This window comes from Tamandua tetradactyla, chromosome 4, assembly GCF_023851605.1.
Source record: "Tamandua tetradactyla isolate mTamTet1 chromosome 4, mTamTet1.pri, whole genome shotgun sequence".
Classification (NCBI taxonomy): domain Eukaryota; kingdom Metazoa; phylum Chordata; class Mammalia; order Pilosa; family Myrmecophagidae; genus Tamandua; species Tamandua tetradactyla.
Window position 1 is genome coordinate 26,398,471 of NC_135330.1, and position 15,840 is coordinate 26,414,310.

The following is a 15,840-nucleotide window of genomic DNA, read 5'->3' on the forward strand; positions in this document are numbered from 1 at the left end:
AAAAAGTGTATTTTTGGTGAGTGTGTTGGGGTGTTATAAAATTTTAAAGAACTTGAAAAAGAATCACAGTTCCATCAACCAGAGGTCATTGTTAGCATTTGGATATATACCTTCCAGTCTTTATAGTGTGTTTAATTATTTACTAATTCTAAATAAATTAAAAATTTTAGGTTTTACTACTTACATTTTGAGAATGTCCCATTGTTATTCTTTCGGTTTGCTAAAGCTGCCAGAATGCAATATACCAGAAATGGGTTGGCTTTTACAAAGGAAATTTGTTAAGTTACAAGTTATAATTCTAAGACCATGACAGTGTCCAAATTAACGCACCACCTTCTCAGAGGAAAGGCTGCTGGTATCCAGGATTCTCTGTCACTTGGGAAGGCACATGACAACATCTTCTGACCCTTCTTTCCTGGGCTGGTTTCATAATGGCTCTCTCATCTCCTGTGTGTCTTCTGACTTTTCTGAGGTGTTTTCTTTCTTTTGACTTCTCTCTACTCTGCCTGTGTTTTCTTAAAGGACTCCAACAAGCTGATTAAGACCCACCTTAAATGAGCAGGGTCTCATCTCCATGGAAACAACCTACTCAAAAAGTCCCACCCAAAATAGATCTGCCCCTACAAGATTGGATTTAAACAACATGGGCTTTTCTGGGGTACATAACAGATTCAAACCCAGCACAGTCATTTAAACACACCATTTTTAATGAGTACATAATATTTTTCCTTTAGTGGAGGTGTTTATTCATTCCATAAATACTTTGAGTGCCTGATATATACCATATAGGAAGCCATTATTTATTTAACTGTTCTTCTATTGTTATTATTCTGTGGTTCACCCTTCTCCACTCAGTATTGCATATAGTTTTTAAAATTAATTCTTAAGACCCCTTTGAGAATTTCATCCTTTTTTCTGCCACCAGCCTTTTCAGATCACTTCCTTTTCTTTATGCTGCAATTTTCCCATGTGTCAAATGGACATATCCAGTGTCAATAAGTCAGGTGTATTTTTTTTTAATGTTTAAGACAGAACTCATTTTGAGTTCTTTAAATGCTGCCCTAAATAATAGTTTTTGGCTTTTATATTAGATTTTCTTTGAAGGTGACAGCTTTACAAAACCTGTCAAACTAAAATATGATAGAAAAAATTTTTTTCTCCTCTTTCACTTTCCATCATCTATATGTTTACACTTCATACCCTCATACACTTGTCAGTGTGTGCTGAGTTGCACCCCCTTTTTCTAAAACAGTCCTTTGGATATTTGTTTTAAAACCTCCAGTTCATTTGGATGCCCTCCCCAAACCCCCAGAAGTGGTCCTGGTCCTCTTTTTTTCATCTTTTTCCTTCCTACTATTTGATAGTGGTATGATTTTTCAAGGTTTTCCTCTCAATAAAAAGGAACCTGTCAGTTTAGTTGGAAAAGAAAATGTATTTATTAATTCAAGGGCCTGTCGTATTTAAACTACATTAAATCATCGTCTTGACCTGGAGGGAAAAAATGTATAGTATATATTTTGAATTTGGAACCTCTCAATATGTGGCTTACGATTTCTTAAAAGGCAATATATTTTATATTTCTAGATATCCCACAAATAAATGGATTAAGCTGGGTACTTTCCATGGTAGAGATGAGAGGAATGTCCAGAGTTTTCCTTTAGATGAACAGATGTATGCAAAATATGTGAAGGTAATATTTATACACATTAGGACTGTTCTAAATGTAGAACACTTACCTGTCATTCACACTTAATACTGCACCTCACCTGTTCACAAATCATAACAATTAAGAGGAAATTTAGTGTTATGTATACTATTTAATTCTTAGTTATATTGTTTTATTAAACAAATATTAATGCATTCCCTTTTGTATAACTGGAAGCCTAGACCAGTTTTATATTTGTAGCTCTGATGAAATTCTGAATTATAACTCAATAATTTTTGAGTCTTTACATGAAATATTATCATCCCATTATGTTTCTCTCTATTTTTGAAACCCAAGTCATTGTTAATAACTGAAGTCTTTAAAGCAGATCTGATTTCTTAACTTTTTAGAATCTGATTCTTAGATCATTTCAGTTTTTTTTTTTTTCCCACATGGGCAGGCTCTGGGAATCAAACCCGGGTCTCCGGCACAGCAGGCGAGAATTCTGCCACTGAGCCATAAGTGCACCACCCCATTTCAGTTTTAATATCCAGTTATTTGGCTTTTTATCAGTGGGGTTTTGAACTTTGTTTTATATGTTCACGTGAAATATATATGTCCAAATACCAGTTTCAAATAAAGTTAACTTTAAAAAACTCGTATTCAGTATTTCCTTCTGCTTCCGCCAACAAATCAGTTAGAATTCTGGCTTTTTGGATTTAGACAAAATAGGGGAAATTCCTACTCTTCCCCTCACTCTTTTTTTTCCTCCACTTAAAATTAGTAGTCATACCTTAAAGTACCAGACTGTTGTTAATATGGCCTTTTGGAATGGCAGCAGTTCCTGATTTCTCTATTCTTTTTCTTCTTCAAATGTAAGAACTGTAGCTACCTAATTGTTTTCTAGGATCTTCTCTATCTTTTTTTAAGCTTGTATTAAATTGGCTGCTATAAATGAATAAACTTGTAGTATTCCTAGTCTCAGTATAAAAATGCTAAATTCTTTTTTAAGGTATAGTAATATTCTCAGTTAATAATTCAACAATGTTAGAAAAATAAAGTAACATTTTCATTTCCTTCAAATGAGTATTGAGACAATTTTTAGTGACCTTTTTATACTACAGTTTTTACTCTGAGAAAGAAAAAATGTTAAAAATTATGTGCCAGGTGATACAGTTGTATTTAGTTTTACAATTAAAACAACTCACGTTGCCAAATTGTGCTGAAATCATTCTTTGGAACATTTACTTTGTTAAAAATGGAAGAATGTTTTACCGATGGCATAAAAAAATGTGATATTAATACTCCCTACCTTGTCTCATTCATGGTGGGCAGTCTATAGTGTGCTTTTGTCCTAGTTGATTTTGTAATAAAAGGCCCTCTTTACTAGAATTGAGTCTTAAAAGCAAAAAACATTTTATAGTACTAAATTTTATATTTTTGCCTGGGCTTTCCTTATTCTAAGAGAACTAAACCGAATCTATGAACTACTTAATAGCTTAGTTTTAAAAATGGATTGATTTATTTCAATACAGATATTGAGATGGACTTTGTAGTTGTGAAGGTAAAAATTTAAATGATTACTTTGATTTCTGCAAAGACTGAGGAATACTACAATGTTATCCATCCTGGTACTTTGCTTTCTGTACTTAAATTACATAGTATAGTTTACAAGTGTTTAAAGTTGCTCATGGCATGTTTTCCTGACTTTTGGACTGATTTCTTTTTCTTTTCCTTTCTCTTGCTTCAGATGTTCATCAAATACATAAAGGTTAGCAATGTTCTATTTTGCAATATTGACTAGCAGGGCATGGCATATTAGTGCATGGCAAAAAAAGCATAACTATTTTTAACAAAAGTACTGCTTTCTGGGGAAATGAGAACTTTATTTTTAGAAAAGGTATAATAAAAAACCTATATATTGCCAAGTAATCTTAGATGCACTGTGTTGGCTTTGCATTTCATGTCTTTGTATTCTTTAGGTGGAGTTGGTATCACATTTTGGATCAGAACACTTTTGTCCATTAAGCCTTATAAGGTAATACAGAACAAAATGTATTTACTGAATGGTTTTAAAAAATGTAATATGCAGAAGTCCAATGTAGTTAAAAGAAATAATAATTATATTTAATAATAAAGTTAATACCATAGAAATATAAAGTATATTTAAATAGAAATTTACAAATGTCAAGCCATTCTCTTGAACGTATTTTAAAGAAATGTTAAAAATTTCTCTCAAGAGAAAATAGCCTTCATGTTATGTGTTTGGTTTACCTTACTTGCTATTTTGCTAATATGATAATGTAAGGACATATTTTGAACTGCTGTAAAAACTTCGTCATTATATTAAGTGCCTAAAATAGATTAATTTTATATTTTAATGGAAACAGTAGATGACTTTAGTATAGGAGCAGTTATTATTTTGAAGTCCAAAGGTTATGTTCCTCAGAGCATGACCAAAGTTGGTGTATTTTGTCATTTATTGTAAAAGAGAAGCTAAACCCTAACACATCTTTGTTTTGGAAAAGTATAAATGGAATTATTGTTAATAGGGTATTTGGCACTAGCATGGTGGAAGAATATGAGGAGATTGCTGATTCCCAGTATCATTCAGAACGTCAAGAACTGTTTGATGAGGACTATGGTAAGTGACTTTAAAACAGGTGACTATTATATCAACTTTTTACTTTATGAAATCATTCTTCTAGTGATAAGTACATGTCATTTTAAAAAAAACCAGTATGAATGCTACCTTTAGACCTTATTTAGTTCTTATTTTTTATCTGTAGTGCCAATTTTTTTCTTAAAACAATCTTTTATGATTGTCTCCTTCATAAATTGAGCTTTGTTCTATGTTTATCCATTAGTTACTTATAACTGGGGACCCCAGTTACAGTCTGTAAGACTAAAGGAATTGGGAAAGGTTTTATGACATGTTATTTTCTGTTTTATCAAGTTCTTATTTTAAGGTATTTTGAACTATAATTCTGGCCAATCTGAATTGTTCCTACCCTAGTTTTCCCAACAGTGAGATGAAGACTTTTACTAAGAATTGTTAATGTACATTGAAGGCTTGACTAAGGTCATAAACATGGTTAAAATTTTGGTAAGCAGCAGAAAAAAATTTTGGTAAGCAGCAGAATTCCTTTCCTTGATTTACACCTGTCTGTTAAGTAGCTTCTGAATCTCATTTCCTTTCTGTGAACGTTTTAGATGTGTAGTTAATATTATAAAATACAAGTATCAGTTGACTCTTGACAGGGCATAATTTGACCTTTTAAATATGATGTTGGAGCTAGCTCTCAGCATTAATTACTTTCATTTCTCTCTTTAAATAGATTATCCACTGGATTATAGTACTGGGGAGGATAAATCCTCAAAAAATCTTCTTGGTTCTGCTACAAGTGAGTACTTTGGGGTTTTCCTATAATTGGCACTAGATAGTCTATCTACTATTGAAGTGTTTCTCACCTTTTTTATTTTATTTATTTTGTTGGCATAGTTTAGGATTCTCTCACTCGCAGTATTGAACTTGGATTTGAAATCAAAGATACTGGCCTTTGAAAATTATTTCTATGCAAATAAAAATAGGAAGAGAAGATGAAAAGAAAGAGAAGAGGGAAAAATGCAAAGCATTAAAAAGGTGGTTTTTCTACTCCCATTAAGCACTCATTTTTTGAGACAAATTCTGTCTTAACAGTGAAGAAAGGAATACGAATAGACTCAGGAAAGAAATTATTAAAGAGGTCCTGGATCATATATACAGAAGCATGTGGGTAGTCTTACTGGATGGGAAAGAAATTTTGAATGTTAGTTTCAGAGATGGTATGTATCAATGAAATCTTAGTGAATGAAGATTTGTTAATCTATGGATATGGTTAGTTTCTTCTTAAGTTCCAAAATAATAAAGGTCACTCCATCCATAATAATAGTGAGTAAAAAATAATAACAGTTGTCATCATCATCATCATCAAATCTTTGTAAATAAAAGAAACAATGTCTAGGATACTAGTGGTTTAGTTTGTTGTTGTTCCAGTGTATGCCCAAACTTGTACTAGGCTGGTTAAGGAGACTTCTGGAAAGACCATGACCAGACCAAAACTGACACTTTATTTTTACTCTTAGTATGTGTATATTTTAATGTGTTATTTTTGGTTATCCTTGAAGAATTTAAGACTTTTAGGGGTTTTCTTTTTATTTGAAGATTAATCATTGAACTTAATAAAAATAAATTTGTGGGGGTGCAAGGGTAATTCAGTGGTAGAATTACCTACCCCTCTCACCTACCATACGGGAGACCGGGGTTCAAGTCCCAATCCCTGCACTTCCCAAAAAACAAACAAGCAAAACAGACAATCGAAAAACAAGCAAAAATTCAACAAATGGTGCTGCAGTAACTGGATACTTGTGACCCCACCATACAGCATACAAAAATAAATAAATAAAAGTTTTGTAAAATAGAAGGCTAGTTATTTGTGCGTTTCCTTTGATGCTCTAAGTAAGTTGAATTTCTTGAATTCCATTCCCTCTGTGAACTGTGAATTTGTACTTTTTTTTTTTGATCCTTGACTAAGTTCATGTACTTAGCCATTTATTTTTCCTACTATGGCTATGGAATATAGAGTTATGAGTTGCCTCTCTTTCTTTCCATCTTTGTTTTCCTTCTGCTCTTCTCCACAGAGACTGTATATTTCAGTGGATGATTTAAGGGATGGGAAGAAGAGTTTCAAAAACGCCTTCATATGGAGAATTCTTTTATGAAATATTTAACTTCATTACATATCAGCATATGTTATTTTGCTTTATTGCTAGACATCTTTTTAGATACTAGTTACTACTTTTAAATAGGATCCCTAGCCATCTAGCTTATCATGGTATAAAAATAGGAGCCCCATTCACTATAATGGGTTGTAGTTTTTTTGGGAAAGAAATGATACCATTTTATCTATCTGTATATTAATAATATTTTTGTCCTTAAATTTGTGTTTAACAGTTTTATATATTACTAGTTACTATTCTGCCACTTCTATAGTTTAATAATACTTAATTGTCTCTGAGGAAATATCATTATTTTCTGGGGTCAGAAAACAGTCCTAGACCAAAAAATCTTCAGTTTCTAGTGGCACTGAAAAGGAGAGGAAAGTAATACCTGGCCATAGTTTTAGACAAAGAGAATACATATTGATGTTCTGCATTTACAGTTTGTATTTTCTTGAGGGATTAATTCCTAGACACCTTTAAAAACATAGCTGTATTTAAGTGGAGGATATATCTCCTATTTGTATTATTTTATTTGATTAGAATCTTGTTTAGATCCTACTTTTTGGATCTTCTTGAAGGTATGTTTCTTGATGTCACATTATTTATTTTTCTTTTTATGAACATCTGGAAGGGAAGTACACTTACCTTCCAGTGTTCTAGGTATTGAAAGAATTTGTATAGTAAGACAAGGTGGGTGGAAAAGTGCCTGCTGAATCTAAGCAGGAAAATTGAGTTTAAAAAGATCTTTTTTGTTTTGTTTTATATTTTATTGGGTGAATGATTTTCAAGGTATTAACAGTATTGTCAAAACTACTACAATATATTTCTGCAGCCATACCTTACAGACCTACATAAACCTTCTCATGTTTTTTTTCCTTTTTGCTCAGTTTTAAAGCCACACATTTAATTAAAAGTACTCTTTTCTAATTGTTTATTCAAATGATTAAGCAATAAAATGTGGGAGAAAGGAGAATCTAGTTATAATGGAAGGGATTTCAGGTAATCTGTAATGCCTTATTGTAATAATAATAATAAAAAAGCAGATTCCTGAGAAAGAAGAAAAAGAAGAGCTATTCCAGGTAGGTTTTTACTCATTACATTTTTACACTCACCATTGCATCACCAAGAATTCATTATGCTGTTGACTAATGCAAAGTAATGTCAGGAAACATATAGAACACTAAACTATAGATCCAAATATTTCAAAAGTAATCAACTTTGATATGTAAAAATATTTGGGGGTCGTTTATATATTCTCAGTGCGTCTATGTACCAGTGTAGTTACTGGATCCAGACCAAAACAAAAGATTTATTTTCATCTGAAACAGTAATAATAAAATAAGGAAAACTTATCTTTGTATATGAAGGGTCAGGGCTGGTCTTACGAATGATGTAATCAGAAACCCTTAAATCGAAAGGCCTACAATGGGTTTCCACTTTTGAAAAAATAAAAGGAAAGCCACCAATTTATTTAAATAGAGGACGTGCTCACACCCCACAAATAAATTCAATTTAACATTACTAGCAAAAATCACTTAGAAACTGTACAAAAATTAAAAAGTTAACATATTTAATGCTGCAAAGTTTTTGTAAGGACTGGAAGGCAGCTTTTAGAGCAACATTTAGGCATGCCTGGGGGCTTCTTTCGTTTGATATAACACATGTAAGAGATGGAACCTACTCCAGATGGCAGTTTCGAATTTCCTGCACACTTACAGACAAGAAAAGAGGCCAGTACACAAACTTCTGTTGTGCTGGTCGTGGGGACTGTATGTCCTGGTCTGAAAATCTTCTGTTTTAAGTGGGATAACTTCCATCAGTTATACCAACCTCACATGTAAAGGGAGATTGGAAAGAATAGTAGCATATTCTCATGCAGTCAGAAGGCTGTTTGGATCTCCTCTCTTGAATTATTAAAGCAAGAGAGGCCAGTGAGACTTTTGCCATCATAAAGTTTATAGATATAATCTAACATAACTGCCTTCTGTACCTGTATCCTTTTTATCTTTTCTGAAGATTTTATTTTGAGCTTGACCTAGCAGCTATATCCAACTGGTATAGCTTTAACAAAGGGTAAATAATAGAATGGAATCAGGTGAAAGAGCTCGTCTCTTGCACTACAATGTTCAAGTTTGACTGTCATCTTCACCACTTTCTAAGTCAACTTTTCATTTGCCTATTTGAACCTAATTTATTTTTTCTTTATTTTTAACATTTATATAATATCTTCAAAATAGAATTCTGTGGTTTTAATCTTTTCTTTAGAAACTCCTTTTCCCTTTTGTATTGAGTAATTAGTAATTTTAGGCAATGTGTATCACTAATATATGTGGCTTCTGATGGGATTTGATAGTCAAAGACCATGAATAATGCATATTTAGACATTCTTGCTATTACATAATTTACTTAACTGTCAAAAAGGGAGAAACTTGTACTGGAAAAGAATGGCATTCTTCACTTAGTGTGTATGCCAGTTCTGGCAGCTCTTCTACCTGATTTTTTTCGTTTACATTCTTAAATCAGAAAATTTAAATCTTTAATATCAATAAAAATTTTTTTATATCACTCTCCTTTCCTTGTGCTTTTTGTCATGTGAATTTTCTAGAGCACAATATGATATTCTTGCAGTTCTGCCTTTATTGTTAGATATTATCTGTATTTTGTTAAAATCACTCTATCTGCTAGAGGCTTGGTTTCTAACCACATATTTAGGACAAAATGCAGTTTTTGTTTTAAGTTAAAATATGTATATAAATATTTATGTATGTATGTAATGTTGTGTAAGTATGTATGTAAAAAATCTATGTATGTATGTAAAAGTATGTATGTATGTACGTAAAGGCCCTAGATGGAAAAAGAAAAATGGAGATGGGCAAGCTTCAGAGGAAATAATTTTTTTTGGTTTTGTTTTCTTGCAATATACTTATAAATTCTTTATAAGTTCCTGGACATCATGGAAGTATATTTTCTTTATGAAAAAGAGTCATTGGTGTGCTGGAGACTGAGTATTAACATGGAGAAATTGTTCCCTACATCTAGGAGAATTTCAGTTGTAAAGGAACAAACTAGGATGACTAGTTGCTCAATGCAAAGATGTAGGACTGGGTTAATTCAGGAGAAATTAGGGGCAGTTATCTAGTTTGATATTGTATTCGCAAGTTAGTACTGCAGCCTATTCTGAAGGGTTTTTAATGAACAGGTTATGATAGTGATTGATCATCATGTGTTTGGTTGGAAGTTGAGTAAAGTCAGAATAAACATTCAGATGGTGTTTTCTCTAAAAGGAAAAATAAAGCAGGCTTTTTTATTTGTCAGTGCTCTATAAACCTAGCTAAATTATTTCTTACAGGTTAGGTAGGCTGAGGAGGTAGAAACTTGCCAAGTTTTCCTTTTGTTACTAAATGGCCCCCTAAAATGGTAAATAGTATTTTTAAAGGGAGGGGTGTAGTTTAAAACTTCCATATTGTAGGTGCTAGTATTAAAATACAGCATCTAAAACTAATTTCTTTACACAGACTCTTGCTGAATTATTTCTTTAGTCTAAAGACCAAGACTATTTCTCTCACTACATTTAAAAATGACAGATGGCAAACTTTTGTGTGTTACACTCATGATTGAAAACAAGGTGTCACTACTGTGTTTTTTAGGTTATAGAATCATAATTATATAAAGATCAGAAAGTATTAATGGTCTACTAGTTATAAGCTGTAAAACAGACTAAAAAGTTATACTTCTTTCTCTTACCTGAAAGAATATTTACAGTACCAGCTCCATGTGACAGTATTTAACTTGCTGCTCCCAGCCTTCCTCATGTGCTACCTTTTCCTCCCTTAGGTTCCTTTTTACTTTTCATATATCTGGTTTCCATTCAGAGGAATGGGTCCATTCGAAGACCCTGTGGCTCTCTTTCACAAAAGAAGATTAAGATGTAAATAACTAATGAGGCTTAGTATGTAATCCCCACCAGAACATAACATTTTAGTAGGAGAAATACCTGATAACTGAAGAATTAACTTCTAGTGGAATTTCAGTAATTGAAATGGAAGTTAATGTCCCTTGAAATTACATCACATTAATGAAAGAAATCCCCCTTGCTTTTAATGGCGTTCTGCTATGTCTGAGGTTCTCATGTACTTTTGGAGATTTTTGTACCACTTTTACTGATTATCCAAATATCCTCCTTGAGAAGGAGAGGTAGGACTAGCGAGTATTCAGATTGCTCTGTCTGTAACTCTTAGCATTTTTGTGATTTTGACGTTTGATTAATATGCTCCATAACCAACTCCACCCAGTTATTCACAAGAGAATTTTTTTTGCTTTATAATTCACAAAATATTGCTATTCTGACCAATGATTTTTAAAGTTATCTAAGAAATTATTCTATACAATATTGGCTTGGGTTTAACCATATTGTTAATAGATATTATATGCTAATAATTAAAAGTATCAATCTTTCTGGTTTCTTTTGGGTAATCTCCTTTTTTGTTTCTTTTTGCCTATGATAACCCCCCAGTTAGGAAAAACTTTCTTCAAGCTTTTTTTTTTTTTTAACTTTAGAATCTTTTAAAAGACAAACATCCTTTTTTCTGTAAAATATTTATTTTGGTCATCTGATTTCTTCCTTGTCCCAGTACAGGCTGTATGTTGAATTGTGCTGAAAACAGTGTTTTGGTAAAAGGTTTTGGGGAGGCTTTATTTAAAAAGTATATTTAAATTTAAAAAATCTTCTGAATATAAAAATTCAGATTTATGCTTTTACATTTTTGCGCTGAAATTTATTTGTATGCTTTTGTTGGATTTGGGTAGTTAAGGAGACCAAAAACGTAATTTCTCAAAAAAAAAAAAAGACGAAAAGACCATTATAAGTGTTTTGTTTGGTTTTTACTATTTGATATTAATTTATTAGCTGTGTTGGTTTTTCTTTTTCTGATTGACTTTTGCTTTAGATGCCATTCTAAATATGGTGAATATTGCCGCTAATATTCTGGGAGCAAAAACTGAAGACTTGACAGAAGGTACTTTATCATTTTATGGGTCTTTTAAATAGTTAATACTCCAAGGAGGGGTCATTCTAGTTAGGCAAATCAATTAATAAACCAAGCAATATGAGTAATCATTTCAGAAATATAGAAGCATCCAAAATATGCTTATTTATTTGAATTTCACAAGTTCTTTTCTTTTGAAGAAGGCTCTTATATAAAACTCATGAATTTGTTTTCTGGCTCTTTCCTGCTATAAAAGTAATGATTTTTCTCCCTCATCTCCTCACTGAGATTTGGTTGCCCTAGTGATACTTCAAATCTGATCTGGTTTTCTTTTGTGTATCAAGTAGCTACCTGATTTTGATAGCTTTTTATTTTTCTTTACGGGATAGCAAATAAGAATATTGTTAGCAAGAAGAAACAGTCTTGCATTTTGTTTAAAAAAAATGTTTAGTTACACTTACTTTAAGTACAAACTTCAAATGACCCATTTATCTCTTTAATACTCTTTCGTTTGTCTGTAAGACATATTAATCATGTAAGATTAGACAAAATTCAATTATCTGACTTGCTTTAATTATCTGAGAAGTTGAAAAAGAATGCACATTACTTATAGTTGTGAACTTGTATATTCATTTCTTTATGAAAGAACTTTGATTTAATAAGAAGAATAATAAAATAAAGTCTGCATTAGCTGCCCTATTTGATTTTATTTCTTCTCCCCTGAGACACTGAAGTTCTTTGTTCTAATGAAATATTTTCATGGTACAGCTTTTTAAATTGAACTCAACATGGGTATCTTTCCTAAAATAGGAAATAAAAGTATGTCTGAGAATGCCACTGTGACAGCTGCACCTAAAATGCCTGAATTAACTCCTGTTTCAACTCCTGTTCCATCTCCTGAGTAAGTTATATTGTGATGTTAAATAGAGTTCTATTAAAATGGAGAGTTAAGTATACACGTGCAAAAAAGCATAGTTTTAGATTTGTTTATGAATTACTGTCCATAGAAAGCTTTGAATCATTGAGTTGCTTCTTCCCATTTGTGTATACATGTGCTGGGAATACACGTTATTTTACTCATCTAAAGGAAAAATAAATAGGAATATAAATTTGGATTATGTAAATGTATCCCCTTGTCATTCCAGAGCAAACATTTGTTGTTTTGATATTATGTATTATTAAGCTCAAACTTAAAAACATTGATTAGGTATCTGTGGTATGCCTACAAAGCTATAAAGGGAACTGAAGTACTTAGAACATTGGTTCTTAAATTACATATTTGTCACATAGTGAATTTCTCAAAGTGAATTATGTAGGTTTTTCCCTAGTTTGCAGTGGAGTACTTCAGGCAGGAATGTATTTATATAGGTAACAAAATATCTTCATTTTTTTTTTCCCTTTTCTACCAGAGATTATTAAAAGTAGATATTTTTTTTTGGTACCTTCTTATATCTATACTAGATAAGCTCATGATTAGCATAATTGGGTATAGTTATCTATATTTCAGTAGATAAAATTGTAAAATTTTGCAAGTCCTTTTCACTGAGGTCAACTCTTCTGAAGAGAAGATATTTGAACATGCAATACCTAGTTCAAGGTAGTATGTAATAAGATCTGTAATTCCTAAGTACCATAGAATTCAGACATGAGGTTTTGTGCTTTGAAGGGGACAGTGGCAAACTTGTATTCTTCTCTGATGTTAATCCTGAAAGGAACTGAAAACATTTAGTAGGTGGTTAGAGAGGTAATACAGCATTGTATGTTAGTGATTCCTTAAAGGACTTAAGAAATCTCTATCCCCAATATTTAAGTATGCGGAACTGTGATTGCTATTCCTGATTTTTTATTTTTATTTATTTATTTATTTTTAATTTTTTATGTATTTTTGCCTGGGCAGGCACTGGGAAATGAACCCGAGTCTCCGGCATGGCAGGCGAGAACTCTGCCTGCTGAGCCACCATGGCCTGCCTGCTATTCCTGATTTTTTAACTGGATTTCTTCAAAATAATTATCCTATTTTTCAAAACTAAATGAAACTAACTTCATTTTGTACATACATATGAATACTTATTTATGGAAATACATAGTCATATTGTGCTAATGTAGCAGTTTTCTGTTTTCCATATTAGAGTTTAGTTTTTTGTGAAATTTTTGCATAAATAGTTTTTACTTAATGTTTCTGTTTGTCTTGAAATTCTTCATAATGATAATATAGTCATTCTTTGAAGAAAATAGATAGAAATGAAAGAAGCCACGTTAGGGTGTCACTATTAAAGTTATTGTGAAATGCTGATTTATTTTTCTTTTCCTAGGTTTGAGAAGTATGTGTGTGCATTTTAATTAGAGTATATATAGATTGTATATTAATTAATTTTACCAAATTAATTTAGTTTTTCCCCCTCCCTTTCAGCATTGCTCCTTTTTACTAACATAATTTATTTTTTTTTAGATAATAAGGGAAATAACACCTGATTGTGTATGAAATTATATCAGAGATGATATGTTCTATTTAGAGACATATGGCCTTATGATGTTTTGCTTTGGTCCATGTACTATTTCACTGCCAACAAAATGAAAGTCTAGCATTTAGACATGTTTTTTTTTTTTTAACCTTCTTCCCCTTTGCTGATGTAATGTTGGTCTTTATTTGAAGACATTTCCTAGCATTCTCAGTAATTTTTCAGAATAGGAAGATTTGTGTATGAAACCATTTCTTTTTGGTATTATGTTAACTTCAGCTTTTCAAATTGCTCCTTTTGTGCCATATACAAAGAATATTTAAAACAGCAATTATAGAAAAGCAAATTTGATATGGTAAATATATAGTTTGAAACATATGGTTGGTTACTCAATAAATAGTCTTTCTGCTCCCATTTCTGAACAATATTTGTATTTACAGTGTTTTGAAGAGGAAAAATTCATCCCAAAATTGTTTCTTCTTTTATCTTATATGTGATACATTTATTTTCCTTATAACATAATTTTAACTTTAGCTTTCTCATTAAAGTGATTTGTGATTATGATATTTATTTCTAGGTTTGTAACCACTGAAGTACATGCACATGACATGGAATCATTGACATCAGATACTACAAAAGAGAGTCCCATTGTACAACTAGTTCAAGAGGAAGAAGAGGAGACAAGTCCATCTACAGTGACCCTTCTGGGCAGTGGTGAACAGGAGGATGAATCATCACCCTGGTTTGAGACAGAGACGCAAATATTTTGCGGTGAACTGACCACAATTTGTTGTATTTCTAGTTTTTCAGAATACATATATAAATGGTGTTCCATTGCAGTTGCTCTTTATAGGCAACGTAGCAGAACTACTTTGAGTCAAGCAAAAGACTGTCTTTTGTCAGCACCACCGTTACTAAGTCCTGCAGAATCAGCAGATGTTTCAATATTGCAACCTCTCAGTGGAGAATCAGATAGTAAGAATATGGAAAGGGAGGTTGAAACTGTTGTTTTTGGTGACTTAAGTGGTTTGCACCAAGGTGATTTAGTTAATCACACTGTAGATGCACTTGAACTTGAACCGAGCCCTCCTCAAACTCTTCCCTTTGATGTTACTTCAGAAATCAATCCATTACCTAAAATAGAAGTATCAGAGTCTATTAAACATGAAGCAGGCCATACACCACCAACACAGGTGATTCTTCAAGAGAGTTTTGTTGAGGTTGATAATGAAACAGAAAAGTCTGAGAGCTTGAGTTCTGAAGAGAAACCACCTGTGATTTATGAAACTAAAAAAGTCAATGAGGTAATGGATAATATTGTAAAAGAAGACATAAATTCCATGCAAATGATCACTAAACTGTCTGAAACTATAGTACCACCTATAATCACAGCCACTGTGCCAGAGAATGAAGATGGGGAAGCCAAAATAATCATAGATGACACACCAAAGCAGGTTTTGTCTCCTATTGTGGATTCTTCCTCATTACCTGAAGTAAAAGAGGAAGAACAGTCTCCAGAAGATCCCCTATTGACTCTTCCTGGATCAAGTGGATTACAAAGAACAGCTACAGATTTTTATGCTGAATTGCAAAATTCTACAGATCTAGGATATGCTAATGGAAATCTTGTACATGGATCAAACCAAAAGGAGTCAGTATTTATGAGACTTAATAATCGTATTAAGGCCTTAGAAGTTAACATGTCTCTCAGTGGTCGCTATTTAGAGGAACTTAGCCAAAGGTGAGTTTTATTATGAATTAGCACAACCTGCTTTGCAATTAAGTAGCATAGTATGATCAATGACTATACGAAAAGATGATTTAATTATCTCGTGATGTAATGGTGAATATAATTTTACCTGGAGAAAGTTTTAGAAGTTGAGCCTTACTACTCAGTTGATGCAGCACCTTTATTATTAGACTGGTAAGTCTAAGATATCTGTGGTCACTTTTTCCTTTCTTCTGTTGCTTAACTTTAGCTGCTTTTACT

The 15,840-nt window shown here is 32.2% G+C and overlaps 1 protein-coding gene across 8 annotated transcripts in view; it reads left to right on the forward strand.

Annotated features, from left to right (window-relative positions):
• The window catches only part of SUCO (SUN domain containing ossification factor), a 92,843-nt gene that overhangs the window by 59,071 nt on the left and 17,932 nt on the right, over positions 1-15,840 (forward strand). For 6 of the 8 annotated variants that reach the window (XR_013174095.1, XR_013174096.1, XM_077156989.1 and 3 more), the window contains exons 11-18: positions 1,585-1,690; positions 3,396-3,416; positions 3,628-3,683; positions 4,198-4,289; positions 4,984-5,049; positions 11,353-11,421; positions 12,202-12,292; positions 14,428-15,591. Coding sequence is in view for 6 of the 8 variants with exons in the window: in XM_077156989.1 (XP_077013104.1) it covers positions 1,585-1,690; positions 3,396-3,416; positions 3,628-3,683; positions 4,198-4,289; positions 4,984-5,049; positions 11,353-11,421; positions 12,202-12,292; positions 14,428-15,591 (1,665 nt within the window). In the remaining 2 variants the exon portion in view is untranslated. The remainder of the gene's footprint in view (positions 1-1,584; positions 1,691-3,395; positions 3,417-3,627; positions 3,684-4,197; positions 4,290-4,983; positions 5,050-11,352; positions 11,422-12,201; positions 12,293-14,427; positions 15,592-15,840) is intronic. The other 2 variants (XM_077156988.1, XM_077156992.1) reach the window with 1 other exon arrangement.